Source organism: Columba livia, unplaced genomic scaffold, assembly GCF_036013475.1.
Source record: "Columba livia isolate bColLiv1 breed racing homer unplaced genomic scaffold, bColLiv1.pat.W.v2 Scaffold_483, whole genome shotgun sequence".
NCBI lineage: Eukaryota > Metazoa > Chordata > Aves > Columbiformes > Columbidae > Columba > Columba livia.
Genome location: NW_027043520.1, coordinates 61,912 through 82,589, shown reverse-complemented (window position 1 = coordinate 82,589; position 20,678 = coordinate 61,912). Strand labels below are relative to the sequence as shown.

The 20,678-nt window shown below is 66.4% G+C and overlaps 3 protein-coding genes across 5 annotated transcripts; 2 read left to right on the top strand and 1 right to left on the bottom strand.

Moving 5' to 3' along the window:
- Positions 1 to 7: 7 nt before the first annotated feature.
- Positions 8 to 2,410, top strand: LOC135578102 (U1 small nuclear ribonucleoprotein A-like). The gene is given in 6 exon segments (XM_065048312.1): positions 8 to 160; positions 224 to 362; positions 928 to 1,073; positions 1,195 to 1,283; positions 1,369 to 1,450; positions 1,452 to 2,410. Coding segments are annotated over 6 exon segments (630 nt in total). The 5' UTR covers positions 8 to 64; the 3' UTR covers positions 1,530 to 2,410.
- A 2,986-nt stretch (positions 2,411 to 5,396) lies between these two features.
- On the top strand, positions 5,397 to 17,291 carry LOC135578101 (latent-transforming growth factor beta-binding protein 4-like). 2 transcript variants are annotated; one of them, XM_065048308.1, is made up of 23 exons: positions 5,397 to 5,472; positions 6,155 to 6,277; positions 6,777 to 6,839; positions 7,112 to 7,234; positions 7,756 to 7,923; positions 8,386 to 8,517; positions 8,596 to 8,721; positions 9,943 to 10,071; positions 10,448 to 10,573; positions 10,774 to 10,899; positions 11,152 to 11,277; positions 11,844 to 11,966; positions 12,060 to 12,191; positions 12,440 to 12,571; positions 12,689 to 12,814; positions 12,968 to 13,771; positions 13,893 to 13,961; positions 14,392 to 14,520; positions 14,781 to 14,927; positions 15,303 to 15,455; positions 16,054 to 16,398; positions 16,677 to 16,793; positions 16,875 to 17,291. In XM_065048308.1, exons 1-23 carry the CDS (start codon positions 5,424 to 5,426, stop codon positions 17,015 to 17,017), a joined length of 3,711 nt encoding a protein of 1,236 aa, XP_064904380.1. In that variant the 5' UTR covers positions 5,397 to 5,423; the 3' UTR covers positions 17,018 to 17,291. The 2 variants fall into 2 exon arrangements, with proteins under 2 accessions (XP_064904380.1, XP_064904379.1); XM_065048307.1 differs by lacking the exon at positions 5,397 to 5,472 and having other exon boundaries at positions 5,642 to 6,277.
- Positions 17,103 to 19,384, bottom strand: LOC110356467 (potassium channel subfamily K member 6). 2 transcript variants are annotated; one of them, XM_065048310.1, is made up of 3 exons: positions 18,663 to 19,384; positions 18,098 to 18,466; positions 17,103 to 17,701 (listed from the first exon to the last, which is right to left on the bottom strand). In XM_065048310.1, exons 1-3 carry the CDS (start codon positions 18,823 to 18,825, stop codon positions 17,472 to 17,474), a joined length of 762 nt encoding a protein of 253 aa, XP_064904382.1. In that variant the 5' UTR covers positions 18,826 to 19,384; the 3' UTR covers positions 17,103 to 17,471. The 2 variants fall into 2 exon arrangements, with proteins under 2 accessions (XP_064904382.1, XP_064904381.1); XM_065048309.1 differs by having other exon boundaries at positions 18,098 to 18,493; positions 18,663 to 19,372.
- Between the last annotated feature and the right edge of the window lie 1,294 nt (positions 19,385 to 20,678).

Below are 20,678 nucleotides of genomic sequence, written 5' to 3'. Positions count from 1 at the left end.
TTGTACGCCATCTTCTCGCAATTTTGGGCAAATCCTGGACATCCTGGTGTCGCGGGGGCTGCGCATGCGGGGCCAGGCCTTCGTCATCTTCAAGGAGCTGAGCAGCGCCACCAGCGCCCTGCGCTCCATGCAGGGCTTCCCCTTCTACGACAAGCCCATGGTTGAGCCCCCGCCCCCCCGCGCGCCCCCCCCCCGGGCGCTCTCACCCCAACGCCGCCCCCAGCGCATCCAGTACGCCAAGAGCGACTCGGACATCGTGGCCAAGATGAAGGGCACCTTCGTGGAGAGGGACAGGAAGAGGGACAAGAAGAAGCCCAAGGGCCAGGAGGCGGCCAAGAAGGGCAGCGGGGGGGGCGGCCGCCGTGAGTTCGGGGGGGTTTGGGGCGGGGGGGGGGGGTGGGGGGATGCGGGGAGCCCTGGGGGGGTGGGTGGGTTTGAAGAGGAAGACGGGGGGGTTGGAGGGGGGGGTTGTGGGGGAGGGGGGGATTTGGGGTGGAATGTGTGGGATTTGGGGTGGAATATGTAGCATTTTGATTTTGGGGTGAATAGGTGTGATTTGGGGTGAATAGGTGTGATTTGGGGTGAATAGGTGTGATTTGGTTGAATAGCTGTGATTTGGGGTGAATGAATAGCTGTGATTTGGGGTGAATAGCTGTGATTTGGGGTGAATGAATAGCTGTGATTTGGGGTGGATAGCTGTGATTTGGGGTGAATAGCTGTGATTTGGGTGAATAGCTGTGATTTGGGTGAATGGATAGCTGTGATTTGGGGTGAATAGCTGTGACTTGGGGTGAATGAATAGCTGCGATTTGGGGTGCACGGCTGTGATTTGGGGTGCACGGCTGCGATTTGGGGGGGGTGGAACCTCACTGATTTGGGTGAGCGTCTGTGATTCTGGGCTGAAAAGCTGCGGTTTTGGCGTTGCAGGGCATGGCCGCGCTGCCCCAGGCGCCGCGGCTGCTGCAGCACGTGGGGGGGGCAGCCCCCGTACCTGCCCCCCCCGGGCATGCTGCCCCCCCCCGGGGATGCCGCCTGGGCTGCCCCCCCAGCAGGTGCTGCCGCCGGCGCAGACGGTGAGTGACCAAAATCGGGGCGAAAAATGCCAATATTGAGCTTGGGCGGGATGGGGGGGGGGGTTGGGTTGTGGGGAAGGCATCTCAGCACTGACCCCCTTTTTTTCTGCCCCCCCCCCAGCTCTCAGAAAACCCCCCAAACCACATCCTGTTCCTGACCAACCTGCCTGAGGAGACCAACGAGCTGATGCTCTCCATGCTCTTCAACCAGTGAGTGTTTGTTTGGGGGGGGGGCTCAGGTTTGGGGGGGGGGTTAAGGGGGGTCCCCTGACGTGCCCCCCAACCGCCCGCGCAGGTTCCCGGGGTTCAAGGAGGTGCGGTTGGTGCCCGGGCGCCACGACATCGCGTTCGTGGAGTTTGACGGCGAGGTGCAGGCGGGGGGCAGCGCGGGACGCGCTGCAGGGCTTCAAAATCACCCAGAGCAACGCCATGAAGATCTCCTTCGCCAAGAAGTGACCCCCCCCCCGCGAAAACCCCACGGGAGGGTCGCCCACAGCCCCCCCCGCCCAGAAACCCGCCTTGGTTTGCCCCTAGATACACCCCCCCCCGCCCAAAGACCCGCCTTGGTTTGCCCCTAGATGCGCCCCTCCTCGTTGCTGCCCTAAACCCCCCCCCCCCCCGAACCTGAGGAATTCTCCTTGTCGCCCCCCCCTGAAAATTTCTTTTTGCCCCCCCCGGGAAGAACCCAAATTGGGGTCATTCAGGGCCAAACAACACAAACACCCCCTTGTTTTGGCACTGGATTCCCCCAAAAGATCCTTGTTGCTGCTCCCCCAGCCCTAAAACTCCCCCCTCCACAAACCCTTGTTGACCCCTGGAGTCCGTCTCCCCCCCACCCCCAAAAAAAAGAACCCCCAAATTTGGGGTAATTCAGAGCCCCCCCAACCCCAAAACGTCCCTTTGTGTCCACCCCAGACCCCCCCAAAAATGCCCTCACCCCCAAAGAAACCCACCCAGACTGCCCCCCCCCCCCCTAAAGATACCCCAACTGCACCCCCCCCCCCCCCAAGGTAAGTGGCCCCGGGGGGGGCCAACCCTTTCCCCCCCTGCATTGTACCCAGAGTCTCTCTGCAGACATTGCACCTGGAGCATCCCCCCCCCCCCAAATAAACCGTCCTGTGTCCCACCGATGGGGTGGTCAATGGGGGGGGGCACAAATTTGGGGGCTGGGGGGGGGCTGGGTTTGGTGTCTGAGGGGTTTGGGGGGGTGCTGCACCCCTTGTCAGGCGGGACAGCCCCCCGCCCCCATATTCTGTGCCTTAATTTTGCCCCCCCCCCACCACACTCTCCCACACTGCAATTTTGCCCCCCCCCCCAAATACAACCCCGTTTTTCCAGCCCCGTGTGGGTTTTTTTGGGGCAGGGTGTAGTGTTTGGGGGGTTCCCTACAGGCCCCATAGGTGACACCCCCCGGCACCTATAGACCCCCTATAGCTGCCCCCCCTCCCGCCCCCCGCCATCAGCGGGGGCAAAAGGGGCGGGGCCTGACGGCGGAGGCGGAGCCTCGGAGTGTGGGAGCACGAAAAGGGGAGGGGCTTAGGTAAGGGGCCGGAGCCAGGAGTACAATAAGAGGTGGGGCGGGATCAAGGGCGTGGTCTTGGCAGGCGTGGCCTTGGTAAGGGGCGGAGCCTCGGCGGGCGGGAGCGGCAGGAGGGGCGGGGCTTGGTGCAGCGGGCGGAGCCTCGGCGGGCGGTGGCGGGAAGAGCCGCTCAGGACGCGGCGCCGTTCATTGGCCGCGGGGCAGCGGGTGGGGCCGGGGACGTCCCCATCCTCATCTCCCCCAGAGGGGACCCAGGCGTCCGGGTGACGTCACCGGCGGCTGGTGCGGGGGGCTGGAGAGGTGATGGGGCCCCGCTGGGGACATCCGTGTGTGTGTCACCCCCCCGAGCTGTCCCCGTGTCCCCCGCATGTCCCCCCCCCAGTGTCCCCTGTCCCCCCGCAGTGTCCCCTCCCGGTGCCCCATTTACCCCCCCAGTTTCCCCCCTCAATGTCCCCCAGGGGGTCTCCTGTCCCCCAGTGCCCCCCCCACTCTGCCCCAAGTTCAACCCCCAGTCTCCCCCATATCCCCCCCCACACTGTCCCTGTGTCCCCCACGTTGCGCCCCACGTGGCTTGACCGTGACTTTGGGGCGGGGTCCCCACCTGTCCCCACCCCGGGGCGTGTCCCCCTCCCATGTCCCCCCCGCCGCCGCTCGGTCGCAGCCGGGACTCGAACCCGCGATGGGCCCCCGCGCTGCTCTTGGCCGCCGCCGCCGCCGCGTCGCTGGCGCTGCCGGTGACCGTGGCCGTGACCCCGGGGGGGGGCCCGGAGGGGTCCCCCGCGGCTCCGGCTCCGCTTCACCCCCCCCCGCTGCCGCTTCCGCTGCTCCGGGGGGGGGGCGATGTCCCCAAGTGTGTCCCCGGGGAAATGTCACCGCCCTGGAGAGCGGCCCCGACCCCCCCGGGGACAGCGGCTTCAGGCTCGGTCAGTGCGGGGGGGGACACGGGGAGCGGGAAAGTGGGGGGGAAGCCGGTAAATGGGGGGGGGGGGCGGTAAAACGGGGCGGGGGGGCTGTAAAGTGGGAGAGGGGCTCGTAAGTTGGGGGGACGGTAAATTGGGGAGGGGGGGTGGTCTGGTAAACGGGGAAGGTGGTAAAATGGGGGGGCCCTAAAGTGTGTGTGTGGGGGGGCCCTAAAGTGGGGGAGGGGGCTGGTAAAGGGTCCCTGGTTGAGGGTGGGGGTTGGGCTGCACCTGCTCCCCCCCCCACCCCCACCCCCCACCCCGCCAAAATCCCCATGGGGGTCTTGGAGGGTCCCACAGCTCCCCCCCCCCCCGCTGCACCCATTCATGGGAGGGTCGCAGGGTGGGGGGGGGACCCTAAAGCACCCCCCTCCCCCCTGTCCCTTCTCGGGGGGGGGGATGGGTGCTGGGGGGGAGGGGCCCCACCCACGCAGCACCATGAGCTCATCGGGCGGCCGGGGGAAAGCGCCGCGAATTCGCAAAATAAACACTTGGGGCCCCAAGAAAAAGTTGGAAGCCGGACGCCTGGGTCCTCTCCGGACGCCTGGGTCCCTCCCCGCACTCCTGGGTCCCTCCCAGAATGCTTGGGTCCCTCCCCGAACGCTTGGGTCCCTCCCCGCACTCCTGGGTCCCCTTTTGCTCCAATCTTTGCCTTCTGGATGTTGGGGGACACCCCCCCCCCCATTACCCCCCCTCCCCATTACCCCCCCAGCATCATCACCCGGGTTGTTTGCATTGTTGTTTTTGGGGGGTCCCCAATTTTGGGGTGCCCCCCTCCGTTTCTGTTGCAGTCGTCTGCCCCCCTGCTGTGCCAGAACGGCGGCATCTGCGCCCACCCCAGCACCTGCCTGTGCCCCCCCCAGTTCACCGGCAGGTTCTGCCACCTGCCCGCCAACCTCACCCGGGGGGGGGCACCCCAAAACGCGGGGGGGGCCCCCCCCTGCCCCCCAGGAACTCACGCAGTCCATCTACACCCTCCCCTTGGCCAATCACCGCGAGGACGAGGATGGTGAGGACACCCCCGCACCCGCCCTGCTGCTGCTGGGCTTTTTTTGGGGGGGCGGTGGGTGCTACAGCACCCACAGGACCCCCCCACCCACGGGACCCCCCCATCCATGGACACCCCCCCACACGGGACCCCCCCCACCCACGGGACCCCCCCCACCCACGGGACCCCCCCATCCATGGGACCCCCCCCCCACCCCATGGGACCCCTGCACCCACGTGACCCTCCCATCCACGGGACCCCCCCATCCATGGGACCTCCACACCCACGGGAGCCCCCACCCACATACCCCTCACCCATTGGGACCTCCGCACCCACGTGACCCCCCCCCCCCACGGGATCCTCCATCCATGGACCATCCCCCACACGTGACCCCCCCCCCACCCACGGGACCCCGAACCCACGGACCGACCCCCACCCACATACTCCCGCACCCACGGGACCCCCGCATCTATGTGACCCCCCCACCCATGGGACCCCTGCACCCACGTGACCCCCCACCCACGTCCCCCCCACCCACGGGACCCCCCCCACCCACGGGACCCTGGCATCCACGTGACCCCCCCCACCCATGGGACCCCCCGCACCCACATGACCCACCCACCCACGGGACCTCCCACCCACGGGACGCCCCACGCACGTACCCCCCCCGCACCCTCAGGGTGCCCAGTCCCTCGTGACCGTCCTCGTGCGCCACCCCCCCGCCGCCCCTGTCGCCATTCACGGCGTGGAGAGGGTGCGGGGGGGGGAGGGGCGGGGGGCGACCCCCCCTCCCCCCACCGCACGGCCCCCCCCCGCGTGCTCGCGCTCAGCGGCCCCTCCCCCCCGCCCGTCCGAAGAGGAAGATGAGGAAGGGGTTCGGGGTATTGCTTCCGGGTCGTGAGGGGAGGGCAGGTGAGTGGGGAGGGGGCGATGGGGGTGGGGGGACAGGGGGGATGGGAGGGGACACGGGTGACGGAGGATGGGGGGGGGACACACACGGGCGCTGGGGGGACAGGAGGGGACTTGGGAGGTTCCGGATTGGGGGTGTCCGTGGGGTGTCCGTGGGGCGTCTATGGGTGTCTGTGGGGTGTCTGTGGGGTGTCTGGGGGTGTCTATGGGGTGTCTGTGGGTGTCTATGAGTGTCTATGGTTGTCCATGGGGTGTCCGTGGGGTGTTTATGGGTGTCCATGGGTGTCCGTGGGGTGTCCATGGGTGTCCATGGGGTGTCTATGGGGTGTCTGTGGGGTGTCTATGGGTGTCTGTGGGCTGTCTGTGGGGTGTCTATGGGTGTCTATGGGCATCTGTGGGTGTCCATGGGGTGTCTGGTGGTGTCTGTGGGGTGTCTGTGGGTGTCTGTGGGTTGTTTATGGGGTGTCTATGGGTGTCTGTGGGGTGTCAGTTGGTGTCTGTGGTGTCTGTGAGTGTCAATGGGGCGTCTATGGGTGTCCGTGGGTGTCCGTGGGGTGTCTGTTGGTGTCCATGGGATGTCTATGGGTGTCCGTGGGTGTCCGTGGGATGCCTGTTGGTGTCCTGTGAGTGTCAATGGGGAGCAGGGGGGCCGTGTCCCCCCGCCCCCAACCCGCCCCTCCCCCAGTGCTCCGCCCCCCTCCCCGGGCTCCGCACGCGCCGCGTCTGCTGCCGGGGGGGGGGAGGGGCGGCTGGGGGGTCAGCGAGTGTCAGCGCTGCCCTGGGGACAACGGGGACACCAGCGACAACGGTGAGGACACGGGGCCACGGGGGGGGATGGGGGGACACGGGGGGACACGGGGGATGGGGGGACATGGGGACACGGGGGACATGGGGACACGGGGGGATGGGGGGACATAGGGGGGTGGTGGGACAACAGGGACAATGGTGAGGGCATGGGGGACACAGGGGGGACATGAGACAATGGGGAGATGGGGGACATGGAGGAGATGGGGGGGGACATGGGGGGACATGGAGGGGATGGGGGGGACACAGGGGGATGGGGGGACATGGGGACAGGGGGGAAAACAGTGACGACATGGGGACAGGGGAACATGGGACGAGGGGACATCGGGGTGTTGGGGACACTGGGGGGGTGTAGGGACACCAGGGGTGTGTTGGGGACACTGGGGGGGTTGGGGACGCCAGGGGGGTGTTGGGGACACCAAGGGGGTGTTGGGGATACTTGGGGTGTTGGGGATACTGGGGGTGTTGGGGACACCGGGGGGGTCTCATGTGTGTCCCCCCAGCTGTGTCACCAGGTGTCCCCCCGTGTCCCCCCGGATTCCAGCGGCTGAACGGGACGTGTCAGGGTGGGTGGGGGGAGGCGGGGTTGGAGGGCGGGGTTGGAGGCGGGGGGGTTGGAATGTGTTTTTTTGGGGCTATTAGGGTTTTTTTTGGGTGTTGGTGCCCCCAGTTTATTGTGTCCCCCCCAGATGTCACTGGGGGCCAGCAGGGGGTGCTGTGCGGGGGACGTGATTTGGGGGGGTTGTTGTTTTTTTGGTGGGGGGGGAAGGGTTTTTTGGTGGGGGGGTGAAGGGTTTTTGGGGGTTGGGGTGACCCCCGGTCTGTCGTGTCCCCCCAGACATCGACGAGTGCCAGCAGGGGGCGCTGTGCCGCCGGGGGCTCTGCACCAACACCCGGGGGGGGTTCACGTGTCGCTGCCCCCCCGGCTTCCTGCTCGACTCGGCCCGGGTGGCCTGCATCTGTGCGTCCAGCTGGGGTGGACTGGGAGGGACTGGGAGGGACTGGGATGGATTGGGATGGGGATTGGGATGGATTGGGATGGACTTGGATGGACTGGGATGGATTGGGAAGGACTGGGATGGATTGGGATGGACTGGAATGGATTGGGATGGACTGGGATGGACTGGGATTGGGATGGACTTGGATGGATTGGGATGGGGACTGGGATGGAGTGGGATGGACTGGGATGGATTGGGATGGGGATGGGGATGGGGACTGGGATGGATTGGCATGGGGATTGGGATGAACTGTGATGGACTGGGATGGGGATGGGGGGGACTGGGCTGGACTGGAATGGATTGGGATGGGGATTGGGATGGACTGGGATGGATTGGGGTGGGGACTGGGTGGGACTGGGATGGACTGGGATGGACTGGGATGGATTGGGATGGACTGGGATGGGGATGGGGGGGACTGGGATGGACTGGGCTGGACTGGGAGGCGCTGGGGTGGGGGGGGGTGCTGAGCCCGCCCCTCCCCCAGCCCAGCAGGTGCTGTCTGAGGCGCGGGGCCCATGCTTCCGGGTGCTGGGGGAGGGGCGGCGCTGCGCCCTCCCCACCCTGCGCAACATCACGCGCCAGATCTGCTGCTGCAGCCGCGTGGGCAAGGCCTGGGGGGGGCACTGTGAGCGCTGCCCCCCCTTCGGCTCCGGTGTGCCCCAGCGCCTGCGACCCCCGAACGCCTGGGTCCCCTCCCGAACGCCTGGGTCCCCCCCGAACGCCTGGGTCCCCTCCCGAACGCCTGGGTCTCCCCCAAATACCTGGGTCCCCTCCTGGATGCCTGGGTCCCCTCCTGGACGCCTGGGTCCCCTCCAGAACGCCTGGGTCCCTCCCAAACGCCTGGGTCCCTCCCGAATGCCTGGGTCCCCCCTGAACGCCTGGGTCCGCCCCGAACCCCTGGGTCCCCTCCCGAACGCCTGGGTCCCCTCCCGAACGCCTGGGTTCCCCCCTGAACGCCTGGGTCCCCTCCCAAACACCTGGGTCCCTTCCAAACTCCTGGGTCCCCCCTGAATTCTTGAGTCCCTTCCCACCCCCTTTGCCGCCCCATGGGGCCTATTGGGTGGCCCCAGATTTTTGGCCCCCCCCCCGCTAATGAGCTAATTCGCCCCCCCAGCCGAGTTCCGCGAGATCTGCCCGGCCGGCCCCGGCTACCACTATTCGGCCTCCGACCTGCGCATCGACACCCGCTACCTGGGCCCCGGCGGCCCCGGCGTCACCCGTGTCCCCGATATCCCCGGTGTCACCCGTGAGCGCCCAGACCCCCTCCCCCCGCACCCCTAAACGGCCTCGGGCACCCTGGGCTCACCATCCCCTCCCCCCGCAGCGCCCCCGGGGGGGGTCACCCCCGTGTCCCCCCCCGTCCCCACGAGGCCGCCGCTGCCGCCGCCGCCGCCCGAGGTCGTGGTTGTTCCGCGGGGGGGGCTGCGGCGCCCCGCCCCCACCCGGGCAGGTGAGCGGGGGAGGGGCGGGCACGCGGCGGCACACGCGTGTGCGCGGGTGGGGCTGCTTGCTCACGGCTGCTTCACAAGCGGCTGCACACGCGTGTTTGCACGGTTGTGCACGGTTGTTTCACACGTGCTTGAGCGGTTGTGTGTGTGCACACACGTGTGTTTGCACGGTTGTGCACGGTTGTTTCACACATGCTCAAGCGGTTGTGTGTGTGCACACACGTGTGTTTGCATGGTTGTGCACGGTTGTTTCACACGTGCTCGAGCGGTTGTGTGCACACGTATGTGTTTGCACGGTTGTTTCACACGTGCTTGAGCGGTTGTGTGTGTGCACACACGTGTGTTTGCACGGTTGTGCACGGTTGTGCACGGTTGTTTCACACATGCTCAAGCGGTTGTGTGTGCATACGTGTGTGTTTGCACGGTTGTTTCAGGTGTGCTCAAGCGGTTGTGCACACACGTGTGTGTTTGCATGGTTGTTTCACACGTGCTCGAGCGGTTGTGCACCCCCGCATGTGTTTGCATGGTTGTGCACAGTTGTTTCCCGTGTGCACACACGATTGCGTGCACAGTTGTGTGTGTGTTGCACACTCGTGCGTGGTTTCATGCGTGCACAAGCAGCTGCATGCACGCACACTTGCACGTGTGCGCACTGTTGCATACACAGTTGCACGCACAGTCGCACGTGTGAGTTGTTGCACACGCGTGCGTGGTTTCATGCATGCACAAGCATCTGCGTGCACGCACACTTGCACACGTGTGCGCACCATCGCACGCGCAGTCGCACACGCGCCCCATCGCACGCACACTTGCACACGTGTGTGCACCATCGCACGCACAGTCGCACACACGCACCATCGCACGCGGAGTCGCACACGCGCCCCATCACACGCACACTCGCACACGTGTGTGCACCATCGCACGCACAGTCGCACACACGCACCATCGCACGCGCAGTCGCACACGCGCCCCATCGCACGCACACTCGCACACGTGTGTGCACCATCGCACGCACAGTCACACACACGCACCATCGCACGCGCAGTCGCACACGCGCCCCATCACACGCACATTTGCACACGCGTGCAGCGTTGCACGCGCATTTGCACACCGGTGCGCTGCTGCACGCCTTCCCCGCGGCGTGTGTGTTTGCACACGTGCGCCCCCCGTTGCACGCCCACCCTCGTTGGTGTGCACAACCGGTGCTCCCCCTGTGCCCCCAGCGCCCCGGCCCGGGTGCCCCCCCGGGGTGTGCGGCCCCGGGCGCTGCGTCCCCCGGGCGGGGGGCAGCGGCTACAGCTGCGTCTGCAACCCGGGCTATTGGCTGAGCACCCACGGCACCCACTGCACCGGTACGGGGGGGGCACCGTGGTGGGGGGGGCACCCACTGCGTGTTGGGTCACCTGCCGGAGTGGGGGGGGGGGCAGAGGGGGCGCCCACGGAGGGGAGGGTGTTGGGTGGGGGAGGCACGCGTGGGTGGGAAGGCACCCATTGGCTGGGGGGGGGGTGGGTTGTACCCATGGGTGGGGTTTGGTGGGGGGGTTGTACCCATGGGTGGGGTTTGGGGGGCCCCCACTGCACCATTGAGGGGGGGGAGACCATGGTGGGGGACCCACGGTACTGCTCGGGGGGTGCCCATGAGTGGGGCTGAGGGGGGGGGGGTCCCATGAGTGGGGGGGCACCCACTGTGGAGGGAGGGACCCCCCTGACCCCCCCCCCCTCCCCCAGACGTGGATGAATGTGCCCAGAGTCCCCCGCCCTGCGCCCCCGGGCGCTGCCACAACCTGCCGGGGACCTTCCGGTGCCACTGTCCCCAGGGCTACGAACCCGGGGACACCGGCACCCGCTGCCAAGGTCAGTGTCTCCCCCCCGTGTCACCCCCCCGTGTCACCCCCCCGTCACCCCCCCCGTGTCACCCCCCCGTGTCGCCCCCCTGTGTCAATCCCCGTGTCACCCCCTGTGTCACCCCCAATGTCACCCCCCCGTGTCACCCCATGTCATCTGTGACCCCCCTGGTGTCCCCAACCCCCCAATGTCACCCCCGTGTCCCGCAGACGTGGACGAATGTGTCACCGGGTCCCCCTGTGGTCCCCACGGCCACTGCGTCAACACTGAGGGCTCGTTCGGCTGCCGCTGTCACCGCGGATACCGGGCGGGGGACAGCGGGGGACCCTGCGAGGGTGAGGGACGTGGGGACACTGGGGAAGTCTCCGTGTGATTGTCACTGTGGTGCTGGGTGGGTGACTTGGGGACATCGGGGACACTGGGGACATCGCTATCACTGTGCGATTGTCAGCCCGTCCTGGGCGGTTGACAGCGGGGCTGACTTCGGGATGTTGCGGACACAGTTGTTGTCACCACGCGGTTGTCACCGCGCGTCCCCGTTCCCCGGGTGACGTCGGTGACATCGCGACGTCCCCGTGTCCCCGCAGACGTCAACGAGTGTCTGGAGGGCGAGTTCTGCTTCCCGCACGGCGAGTGTGTCAACACCCCCGGGTCCTACGGCTGCGTCTGCGCCCCTGGCTTCCGCAGCCCCGCCCTGGGGGGGGCCTGCGAAGGTGGGACACGCCCCACCAAGCCCCGCCCAGCCCCACCCTGCCCTGCACAGCCCCGCCCCGCCCAGCCCCGCCCTGCACAGCCCCGCCCCAGGGGGGGCCTGCGAAGGTGGGACACGCCCCACCCCGCCCAGCCCCGCCCTGCCCAGCCCCACCCTGCACAGCCCCACCCATCCCCGCCCAGCCCAGCCCCACCCTGCACAGCCCCACCCTGCACAGCCCCACCCAGCCCCGCCCCGCCCAGCCCCACCCTGCACAGCCCCGCCCTGCACAGCCCCGCCCTGCACAGCCCTGCCCCGCCCAGCCCCGCCCCACCCTGCCTGGCCCCGCCATGTTCCCATTTCTGTCCCAGCTCCCTGTCCCCACGTCACTGTGTCCCCACATCCCCGTGTCCCCACATCCCCCTCCACGTCCCCGTGCCAGTCCCCATGTCCCCCTGTATGTCCCCATGTCCCCATGGCTGTCCCCATGGCCCCATGTCTCCCTGTCCCCACATCCCCATGGCCCCACTCCAGTCCCCGTGTCCCCCCTTGTGCCTGTGTCCTCCCACATGTCCCCACGTCCCCCAGACATTGACGAGTGCCAGCGCGGGGACGTCTGCGCCGGCGGCACCTGCGTCAACACCGACGGCTCCTTCGAGTGTCGCTGTCCTCCCGGGTTCCGCACCGATGTCACCCAGGCCCAGTGTCACGGTAAGGGCTGTCACCCGCCCCGGGGAGGGGACGCGGGTGTCCCCAAGGCCGGGGGTGACACCGGGGTGGTTTGTCCCCTCTCTGTCTCCACAGACGTGGATGAGTGCCAGGAGTACGGTGACACCCTGTGCGGTGACCAGCGCTGTGACAACATCCCCGGCTCCTATCGCTGCGTCACCCGCTGCCACCCCGGCTACCAGGAGGGGGACAGCGGGGACTGTGTGGGTGAGGGACATGCGGGGACGTGGGCCCGTGGGGGTGTGGGGGTATGGGGACATTGGGACGTGGGGACACGGGGGAAGCGGGGATATGGGGGGACATAGGGACATGGGGACACTGAGACATGGGGACTGTGATGGAGACATGGGGGCACGATGGGGACATGGGGACACAGGGCTGCCCCTGGCCCGTGCGCGGGTTGTCCGCAGTGTCCCCAAGCTGCCGTGTACCCCGTCCCCTCTCTGTCCCCGCAGACGTGGACGAGTGCCAGGAGTACGGTGACACCCTGTGCGGTGACCAGCGCTGTGACAACGTCCCCGGCTCCTATCGCTGCGTCACCCGCTGTCACCCCGGCTACCGGGAGGGGGACAGCGGGGACTGTGTGGGTGAGGGACCTGGGGACATTGAGGACATGGGGGCGTGGGGGGACATCAGGGACCTTGGGGACATCAAGGGCCTTAGGGACACGGAGACCAAAGTCCCCCTGCCCCCCGTGTCCCCAGACGAGGACGAGTGCTCCAACGCCACGCTCTGCGGTCCCCACGCCACTTGTCACAACGTCCCCGGCTCCTTCCGCTGTCACTGTCACCCCGGGTACCGGCCCGGGCCACAAGGCCACCCCTGCCAAGGTTTGTGGGCGTGGGGACATGGGGGGCCGTGGGGACACCTGGGCGCCCAAGGGGGGCCGTGGGGACACCTGGGCGCCCATGGGGGGCCATGAGGACACCTGGGCGCCCATGGGGGGCCATGGGGCCGCGGTGACCGCTGTCCCGCGTCCCCAGACGAGGACGAGTGTCTGTCTGTCCCGCCGCCCTGCGGCCCCGAGCGCTGCCAGAACCTGCCGGGCTCCTTCCGCTGCCTCTGCCGCGACGGCCGCCAGCGCTACGACCCGGACACGGCCCGCTGCGTGCCCCCCGCGCCCCAACCGCCCCCCCGGGAACCGCAACCGCCCCCCCGGGAACCCCAGACGCCCCCCAGGGAACCGCACCACCCCCACCGGGGACCCCAGCCCCCCCTCCAGGAACCCCAACTGCCTGCCCGGGAACACCAGACACCCCCCAGGGTACCTCAACTGCCCCCCCAGGAACCCCAAATGCCCCCCAGGCTACCCCAACTGCCCCCCTGGGAACCCCAGCCCCCGCTCCGGGAACCCCAGCTGCTCCCCCAGGAACCCCAAACGCCCCCCAGGGTACCTCAACTGCCCCCCCAGGAACCCCAGCCCCCTCCCCGGGAACCCCAACTGCCCCCCTGGGAACCCCAACCCCCACTCCGGGAACCCCAGCTCCCACCCCGGGAACCCCAAGTGCCCCCCTGGGAACCCCAGTCCCCCCTCCGGGAACCCCAACTGCCCCCCCGGGAACCCCAACCCCCCACCTGGGAACCCCAGCTGCCCCCCTGGGAACCCCAGCCCCCACCCCGGGAACCCCAGAATCCGCCCCCGGGACCCCGGAGTCCGGGCGCGTGCTACGGCGCCTCCTGCCGGCTGCTGGCGGCCAACGTGACCCGCGCGCAGTGCTGCTGCAGCCTGGGGGGGTCCTGGGGCCCCCGCTGCCCCGCCGCGAGCAGCTGCCCCCCGCCCGGCACCGGTAAGACCCCCCGGACACCCCAGAGAACCCCCCACGTTTGTGCCCCCTCGGTGTCCGCCCCAGTTTTGGGGTCATTCCCGGGGGGGGGCAGGTCTGACCCCCCGCCCCGCGTCCCCCCCAGGTGATCACATGACCCTGTGTCCCCACGGCCCCGGGCGAGTCCCCACGGGCCCCCAGGGGACCCCCCAAGGTCAGTGACCCCCCTGGGCTGAGCTGGAGCTGGGGCAGTTCGGGGGAGGTCGGGGCGTTTTTGGGGCATTTTTGGGAGATTTTTGGGGGATTTTGGGAGGATTTCAGGGGATTTTGGGGGGATTTTTGGGGGCACTTTTTTGGGGGATTTTTGGGGGGGATTTTTGGGGGGATTTTCGGGGGGATTTTTGGGAGATCTCCAGGGATTTTTGGGGGGTTTTCGGGGGGATTAGAGGTGATTTTTGGGGGGATTTTGGGGGATTTTCAGGGGGATTTTGGGGGATTTCAGGGTTTTTTTGGGGGGGGGGTCGGGGGCATTTTGGGGGGTTTCAGGGGATTTTCGGGGGTATTTAGGGGCTTTCAGGGGATTTCGGGGGGTTTTGGGGCCCTCGGGGTGGTGTGGGGACCGTGCGCTGTCCCCGTGGGCGCAGACGTGGACGAGTGCGCGCTGTTCTCGCCCCCGCTGTGCCGGGGGGGCCTGTGTCTCGACTCCTCCCCCGGCTTCCGCTGCTTCTGCCCCACCGGCTTCTACTACGAACCCCACGAGCTGGAGTGTGTGGGTGAGCAATGACCCCTGACCTTTGCCTCGCTGACCTCTGACCCCCACCGTGACCTCTGACCTTTGCCCTGACCTCTGACCCCCACTGTGACCTCTGACCCCGCCGTGACCTCTGACCCCCACCCTGACCTAGGACCCCGTCCTGACCTCTGACCCCCGCCGTGACCTCTGACCCCCGCCCTGACCTCTGACCCCAACCCTGACCTCTGACCCTCGCCCTGACCTCTGACCCCCGCCCTGACCTCTGCCCTTTGCCCCCAGACATCGACGAGTGCTCCGGAGAGGCGGCCGCGTGCCCCGGGGGGGGCGAGTGCATCAACACTTTGGGCTCGTTCCGCTGCGCCTGCGCCCCCCCCCTGGTGCTGGAGCCGGCGCAGCGCCGCTGCGTCCCCAACGACACCCACCTGGGTCAGCACCCCCAAGGGACCCCCTCTTAGAGACACCCCCATCACCCCTCCCCCCCTCTTAGAGACACCCCCGTACCCCCCACCCCCCCTGCCCCCCGGCTCCTGGCTGCCACCGGGGGTGGGGGAGGGGTCACCAGGGCGCCCCTGTTTGATGTGGGGGTTGGGGGGGGGGTGTGGGGGTGGCTGAGGGGGGTCCTGAGGGGGGTCCTGACAACGTCCCCCCCATGTCCCCCTCAGGCGACACCCAGAGGTGGGGGGGGTGGTGCTGAGTTGGGGGAGTGGGGTGTCCAGGGGTTCCTGATGCTGTCCCCCCCACCCAGGTGACACCCGGGCTGTTGTGGGGTGTCCGGGGGTCTCTGACGCTGTCCCCCCCCAGGTGACACCCGGGCCGTGTGCTGGCAGGAGGTGGGGGCCGACCTGGTGTGCGGGAGCCCCCGGCTGGCGGGGCCAGTGACGTACGGCGAGTGCTGCTGCCTGTTCGGCCAGGCCTGGGGGATGGAGTGCGCGCTCTGCCCCTCCCCCAACACAGGTGACCCCCCCCCCCCCCGCCCCGAACCCCCAAACTCCCGAGCCCCCCAAACCCCCCACATCTGCGCCCCAAGAAATGCGGCGTTGCCCTCCCCACAGCGCCCCCTGCAGGGGAACTGAGAAATGCTCCTCAAAAATGACCCCACCCCAGACCCCAAATCTGCCCCCCCCCCAAAATGTGACCCTCCCCAACCCCCAGAACCTGCACCCAAATCTGCCCCCCCCACCCAAAATGTGACCCCCCCAACCCCCAGAACCTGCACCCAAATCTGCCCCCCCCACCCAAAATGTGACCCCCCCCAACCCCCAGAACCTGCACCCAAATCTGCCCCCCCCACCCGAAATGTGACCCCCCCCAACCCCCAGAACCTGCACCCAAATCTGCCCCCCCCACCCGAAATGTGACCCCCCCAACCCCCAGAACCTGCACCCAAATCTGCCACCCCCACCCCCAAATGTGACACCCCCCCTGTCCCCCCAAATCTCACCCACCCACAATGATACCCCACCCTTAAATGTGACCCCACCCCCTAACACCCCCCCCATTTTTGGGGTGTAGGGGTCACCCCAAAACCCCCCTGTTTTTCTTCCCTCCCCAGACGACTTCGAGCTTCTGTGCAACACTCTGCGTCCCCCCCACCCCCCTCGTGTCCCCCCCCAGTTCCCCCCCCCCAACATTTATTTTGGGGGGGGCCAAGATTTTTTTGGAGGGGGTCACAATTATTTGGGGGGGGGCCGTGATTTTTTGGGCCCCCCCGCGCCCTTGGATTACGAGCCGTATTTTTTGGGGGGGGTGGGTTATGTGCCTGCACCCCCCCGCTATGAGGCGGGGTCGGATTTTGGGGACCCCTCCCTCGCCCATCGGCCACGGGGACCCCGGTTTGAGCCCCCCCCCCCGCACCAACCCCATGGAGGGGGCCCCGAGGAGGACGAGGAGGATGAAGGTGAGTGACGCCCCCCCGACCTAAAGCATTCCCCGCCCCCCATCGTGACACCCACCCCCCCAGCACCCAAACCACCCCCCGCCATATTTTTGGGGGGGTCAGAGCCACGTGGGGTGCTCAGGGGGTGGGTTTGGATGATGGGGGTTCAGTGGGATTGGGGAGGGCTAGGTTGATTTGAGGGGGCTTCGGGGGGTCCGGTCGCGTCTGGGGGTGCAGGGGGGTGCCAGGGCGTGCCCCCCCCGCCGTGACCCCCTTCCCCCTGTTCCCGGGGGGGTCAGAGCCCTGCGGGGTGCTCAGCGGGTGTCACCACGGCCGCTGCGTCCGCGTCCCCGACGGCTTCACCTGCATCTGCGACCCGGGGTACCGGCTGGACCCCGCGCACCTGGAGTGCCGTGGTGAGCCCCCCCCGAGCCCCCCGAGCCCCCCGTGCGACTCTGACCCCCCAGCGACACCCACAAGCCCCGTTTCTCCCCCAGACGCTGACGAGTGCGCCCGTGTGCCCCCCCCCTGCCTGCCTGGCCGCTGCCTCAACACCCCCGGCTCCTTCCGCTGCCTCTGCCCCGCCGGATATGCGCCCCCCCTGCCCCCCGCCCCCCCCCGCTGCCTCCCCAGGGCCTGATGACCCCCCCCAAAACCTGGGGGAACCCCCCAAAAAATGGGGGGTGGCACCATATTTATTGTGTGTGTATATATATAAATATATAGGATTTGGGAGGGGGGGGAGGGCACCCTGACCCCTCCCTTAACGTTGGGGTGGGGTGCCTTGACCCTCCTCTCCACATGGTGGGGGGGGGCGCCCATGAGTCTCCTTGCTGTGTTCCTCTGGGAGAGAGGGGGGCAGTTTTGGGGACCCCCCACCCATTTTTACAGAATAAAGATTTTATAGAAAACGAGGGTGTCTGGGGGGGTGGTATTTGGGGAAGCCCCCCCGGGACTGGGGACTCCCCATTGCATTGGGTCCTCCCAGGATTGAGACCCCCCCGCACCCCTCACAACCCGCACAAATCCACCCCCCCGAAAATAATGGGATCGACACAGTGAAGCCATTTCCTCCCCTTTCTGGTTCCCCCCTTTTATTGTCCCCCCCCACGGTGTCCCCCAGTGTCACCCATTGCTGACCCCCTGTGCCCCCGAGCTGGTTTCTCCCCATCCCTCGTCCCCTCCAACAAGCCGGCGCCTTCTTCAGCGTCACCGGCAGGTGACGAGGTGGCACTGGTGACACTGGTGACGCCATGGAGCTCGACCAGGCGCTGGAAGGTCTGGGCCAAGAGCAGGACGCCTGTCAGGCCCAGGAGCAGGTAGGCTGGGGGGAGACGACGGTTGAGAGGTCAACTGGACCCAACCCAGCTCAACCCAACCCAACTCAACGTGACCCAACTCAGCTCAACCCAACCCAACAATAACCAACCCAACTCAACCCAACCCAACTCAAGTCAACCCAACCCAGCTCAACCCAACCCAACCCAACTCGACCCAACCCAACTCGACCCAACCCTACCCAACAAAACCCAACCCAACAATAACCAACCCAACCCGACCCAACTCAGCGTGATCCAACTCAATCCGACCCAACTCAACACAACACAACTCAACCCAACTCAACACAATTCAACCCAGCTCAACTCAACCTGACTCAACTCATTAAACTCAGCTCAAAACCAATTTGTGGAGTTCCATCTCTCCCCCAAACCCCACTCACCGGCAACACCCACTTGGTAGAGCTGCCGGAAGGGCTGTCCTGGTGTCTCGGCCGGCACGAGGTCCCCCAGGCCAATGGTGCAAAGGGAGATGACGCAGAAGTAAACGGCGTCCAAGTAGCTCCAGGTGTCTTCAAGAACGTGGAATACGGCGGCAGGGAGAAGCACCAGGACCCCCATGGTGACGCCCACCAAGAGGACAAAGTGGGTGCGGGCGGCGCTGTGCCGGGTGAACCCCCAGTGGACCTGGAGGTACCGCCGGGGCCGGTCGGCCAAGGGACCCATCAGGCGGCGGGCGGTGGCCGTCAAGGTCAACATGGTGACAGGGACGCCCACCACGGCGTAGGCGGCGCAGAAGGCTCTGCCGGCAGCTGAGAGGGGTGTCACCGAGCCGTAGCCTGGGTTTTGGGGAGGGGGGTTTAGTGAAGTGACCCCCCCACCCCAGGTGTCCTGAATCTCAAGAGGGTCTCAGATGGGTCCTGGGGCTCGTGGGGGTCCCAGATCTCCCGGGGGTCCTGGGGGTCCCAGGGTCCCTGATCTCCCAGGGGTCCCCATGTCCATCCTTACCCACGGTGGTGAGGAGGGTGGTGACGAAGAGGAGGGCACTGGCCGGGTCCCAGTGGGAGCCGTTGGGGGTTTGGGGGGTCCCCTCCAGAGCCCACAGCCCCAGCGCCCCCACGACCAGCAGCCCTGCGTAGGCCACAGCCACCAGCATCGCACCGCGGAGCATCCCCAGCACTGTCACCGCCACCGGCACCGTCCCCGTCCTTCACCGGGACCTCAGGTCCCTCGTCCTGCTCCCGGTCCTTCCCCGCAGCCCCCGACCCCTCACCAGTCCCGGTCTGGTATCTGTCCCAGTGCTAGTGTCTGTCCTGGTTCAGGTGTCCGTCCCAGTCCAGTGTTTGTCACGGTCCCCTGTCCTGGTCCCCGCCCCTCACTGCAGCCTCCAGTCCCCGTCCCGGTGCCACAACCAATCCTCACCACCAACCCGGTCCCTGTCCCGGTACTAATCCTGGTTCTGGTATCAATTGCGGAGCTGGTCCTGGTCCCCACCCCTCAGCGCAGCCTCTGGGCTTGGTCCCTGTTCCTGTCCCCGTCCCGATCCCTGTCCTAGTACCAATCCCGGTCCCAATCCAGGTCCCGAGCCCCGTCCCCGATCGACCCAGGTCCCGTGCCCATCCCCGCAGCGTCGGGGCGCACCGGGACCCGCCCTGGGGGGCGGCACCGGGCGGGGGACAGGGCGGGAACTGCGGGGACCAGTAACAGGGGGAACCAGTAATGGGTTAACTTGGGTGACCAGTACTGGGGTGCAACTGGGGTGACTGGCACTGGGGTGTAACTGGAGTTCCGAGGTGACTGCAACTGGGGTGACTGGTGGGAGGGCCCAGGCCCAGGCTGGGGACAGGAGCCCCCCCAGGTCACGCCCCCAGTGACAGACAGACGGACAGACGGTTGGTGTGTGTGTTCCCCCCCCCCCGCCCCGGTCATGGGGCTGTCATGCGCTGCCACGCGCCCTGTGGTTTCCTCACAGTGACCTAGAGGGATGGGGGGGGTGACACCCATGGGGAGGGGACACCCAGGGTGGGGGAAAGGGATGGGGGGACACAGATAGGGGGGACACAGATAGGTTAGTGTTAGGCTTAGGTTAGGGCTAGGGTGAGGTTTAGGCTTATGGATAAATTTAGATGAGGATTATGGTCTGGATTATGGTCAGGGTCAGGCTTAAGGTCAGAGTAAGGATTAGGGTTAGGGTTAGGATTAGGGTTGGGTTAGGGTTAGGGTTAGGTTGCGGTTTAGGGTTGGGTTAGGGTTATGTTAGGGTTTAGGGTTAGGTTAGGGTTAGAGTTACGGTTAGGGTTAGGTTTAGGGTTATGGTTAAACTTAGGGTTAGCATCAGGGTTATGGTCAGGGTCAGGGTTAGGGTTAGGGATAGGGTGAGGTTTAGGGTTATGGTTAAACTTAGGTTACGGTTAGGGTCAAAGTTATGGTCAGGATCAGGGTTAGGTTTTGGTTAGGGTTAGGGTCAGCGTTATGGTTAGGGTTAGTGTTAGGCTTAGGTTACGGCTAGGGTGAGGTTTAGCGTTATGGTTAAATGTAGGTTAGGGTTAGACTTAGGGTTAGTGTTATGATTAGGTTAGTGTTAGGGTGAGGTTTAGGGTTACTGTTAACCTTAGGTTAGGGTTAGGGTCAGCGTTATAGTCAGGGTCAGGGTTAGGTTGGGGTTAGGGTTAGGATTACGGTTAGGGTTAGGATTAAAGTTGGTTTAGGTTTAGACTTAGCGTTAGGGTTAGGCTTAGGTTACGGTGATGCTGAGGTTTAGGGTTATGGTTAAACATATGTTAGGGTTATGGTGAGTGTTATGGTCAGGGTCAGGTTAGGGTTAGGGTTAGGGTTAGGACTACGGTTAGGGTGTAGGATTAGGGTTGGTTTAGGGTTAGACGTAGCGTTAGGGTTAGGCTTAGGTTACGGTTATGCTAAGGTTTATGGGTGCGGTTAAACTTAAGTTAGGTTTAGGGTCAGGGTTACGGTTAGGGTTAGTCAGGGCTAGGTTAGCGTTAGGTTTAGGGTATAGGTTAGGGTTAG

Bases quoted from the DNA above. Each gene is read 5' to 3' on its own strand.
- LOC110356467 (XM_065048309.1), bottom strand. From the start codon at position 18,825: ATGCTCCGCGGTGCGATGCTGGTGGCTGTGGCCTACGCAGGGCTGCTG. The intron at 18,494-18,662 runs GTAAGGATGGAC...CCCAAAACCCAG, and splicing joins CACCCTCCTCACCACCGTGG to GCTACGGCTCGGTGACACCC. The intron at 17,702-18,097 runs GTGAGTGGGGTT...GTCTCCCCCCAG, and splicing joins CTACCAAGTGGGTGTTGCCG to CCTACCTGCTCCTGGGCCTG.
- LOC135578101 (XM_065048307.1), top strand. From the start codon at position 6,103: ATGGGGAGCAGGGGGGCCGTGTCCCCCCGCCCCCAACCCGCCCCTCCC. The intron at 7,924-8,385 runs GTGTGCCCCAGC...TCGCCCCCCCAG, and splicing joins CTGCCCCCCCTTCGGCTCCG to CCGAGTTCCGCGAGATCTGC. The intron at 12,815-12,967 runs GTTTGTGGGCGT...CCGCGTCCCCAG, and splicing joins ACAAGGCCACCCCTGCCAAG to ACGAGGACGAGTGTCTGTCT.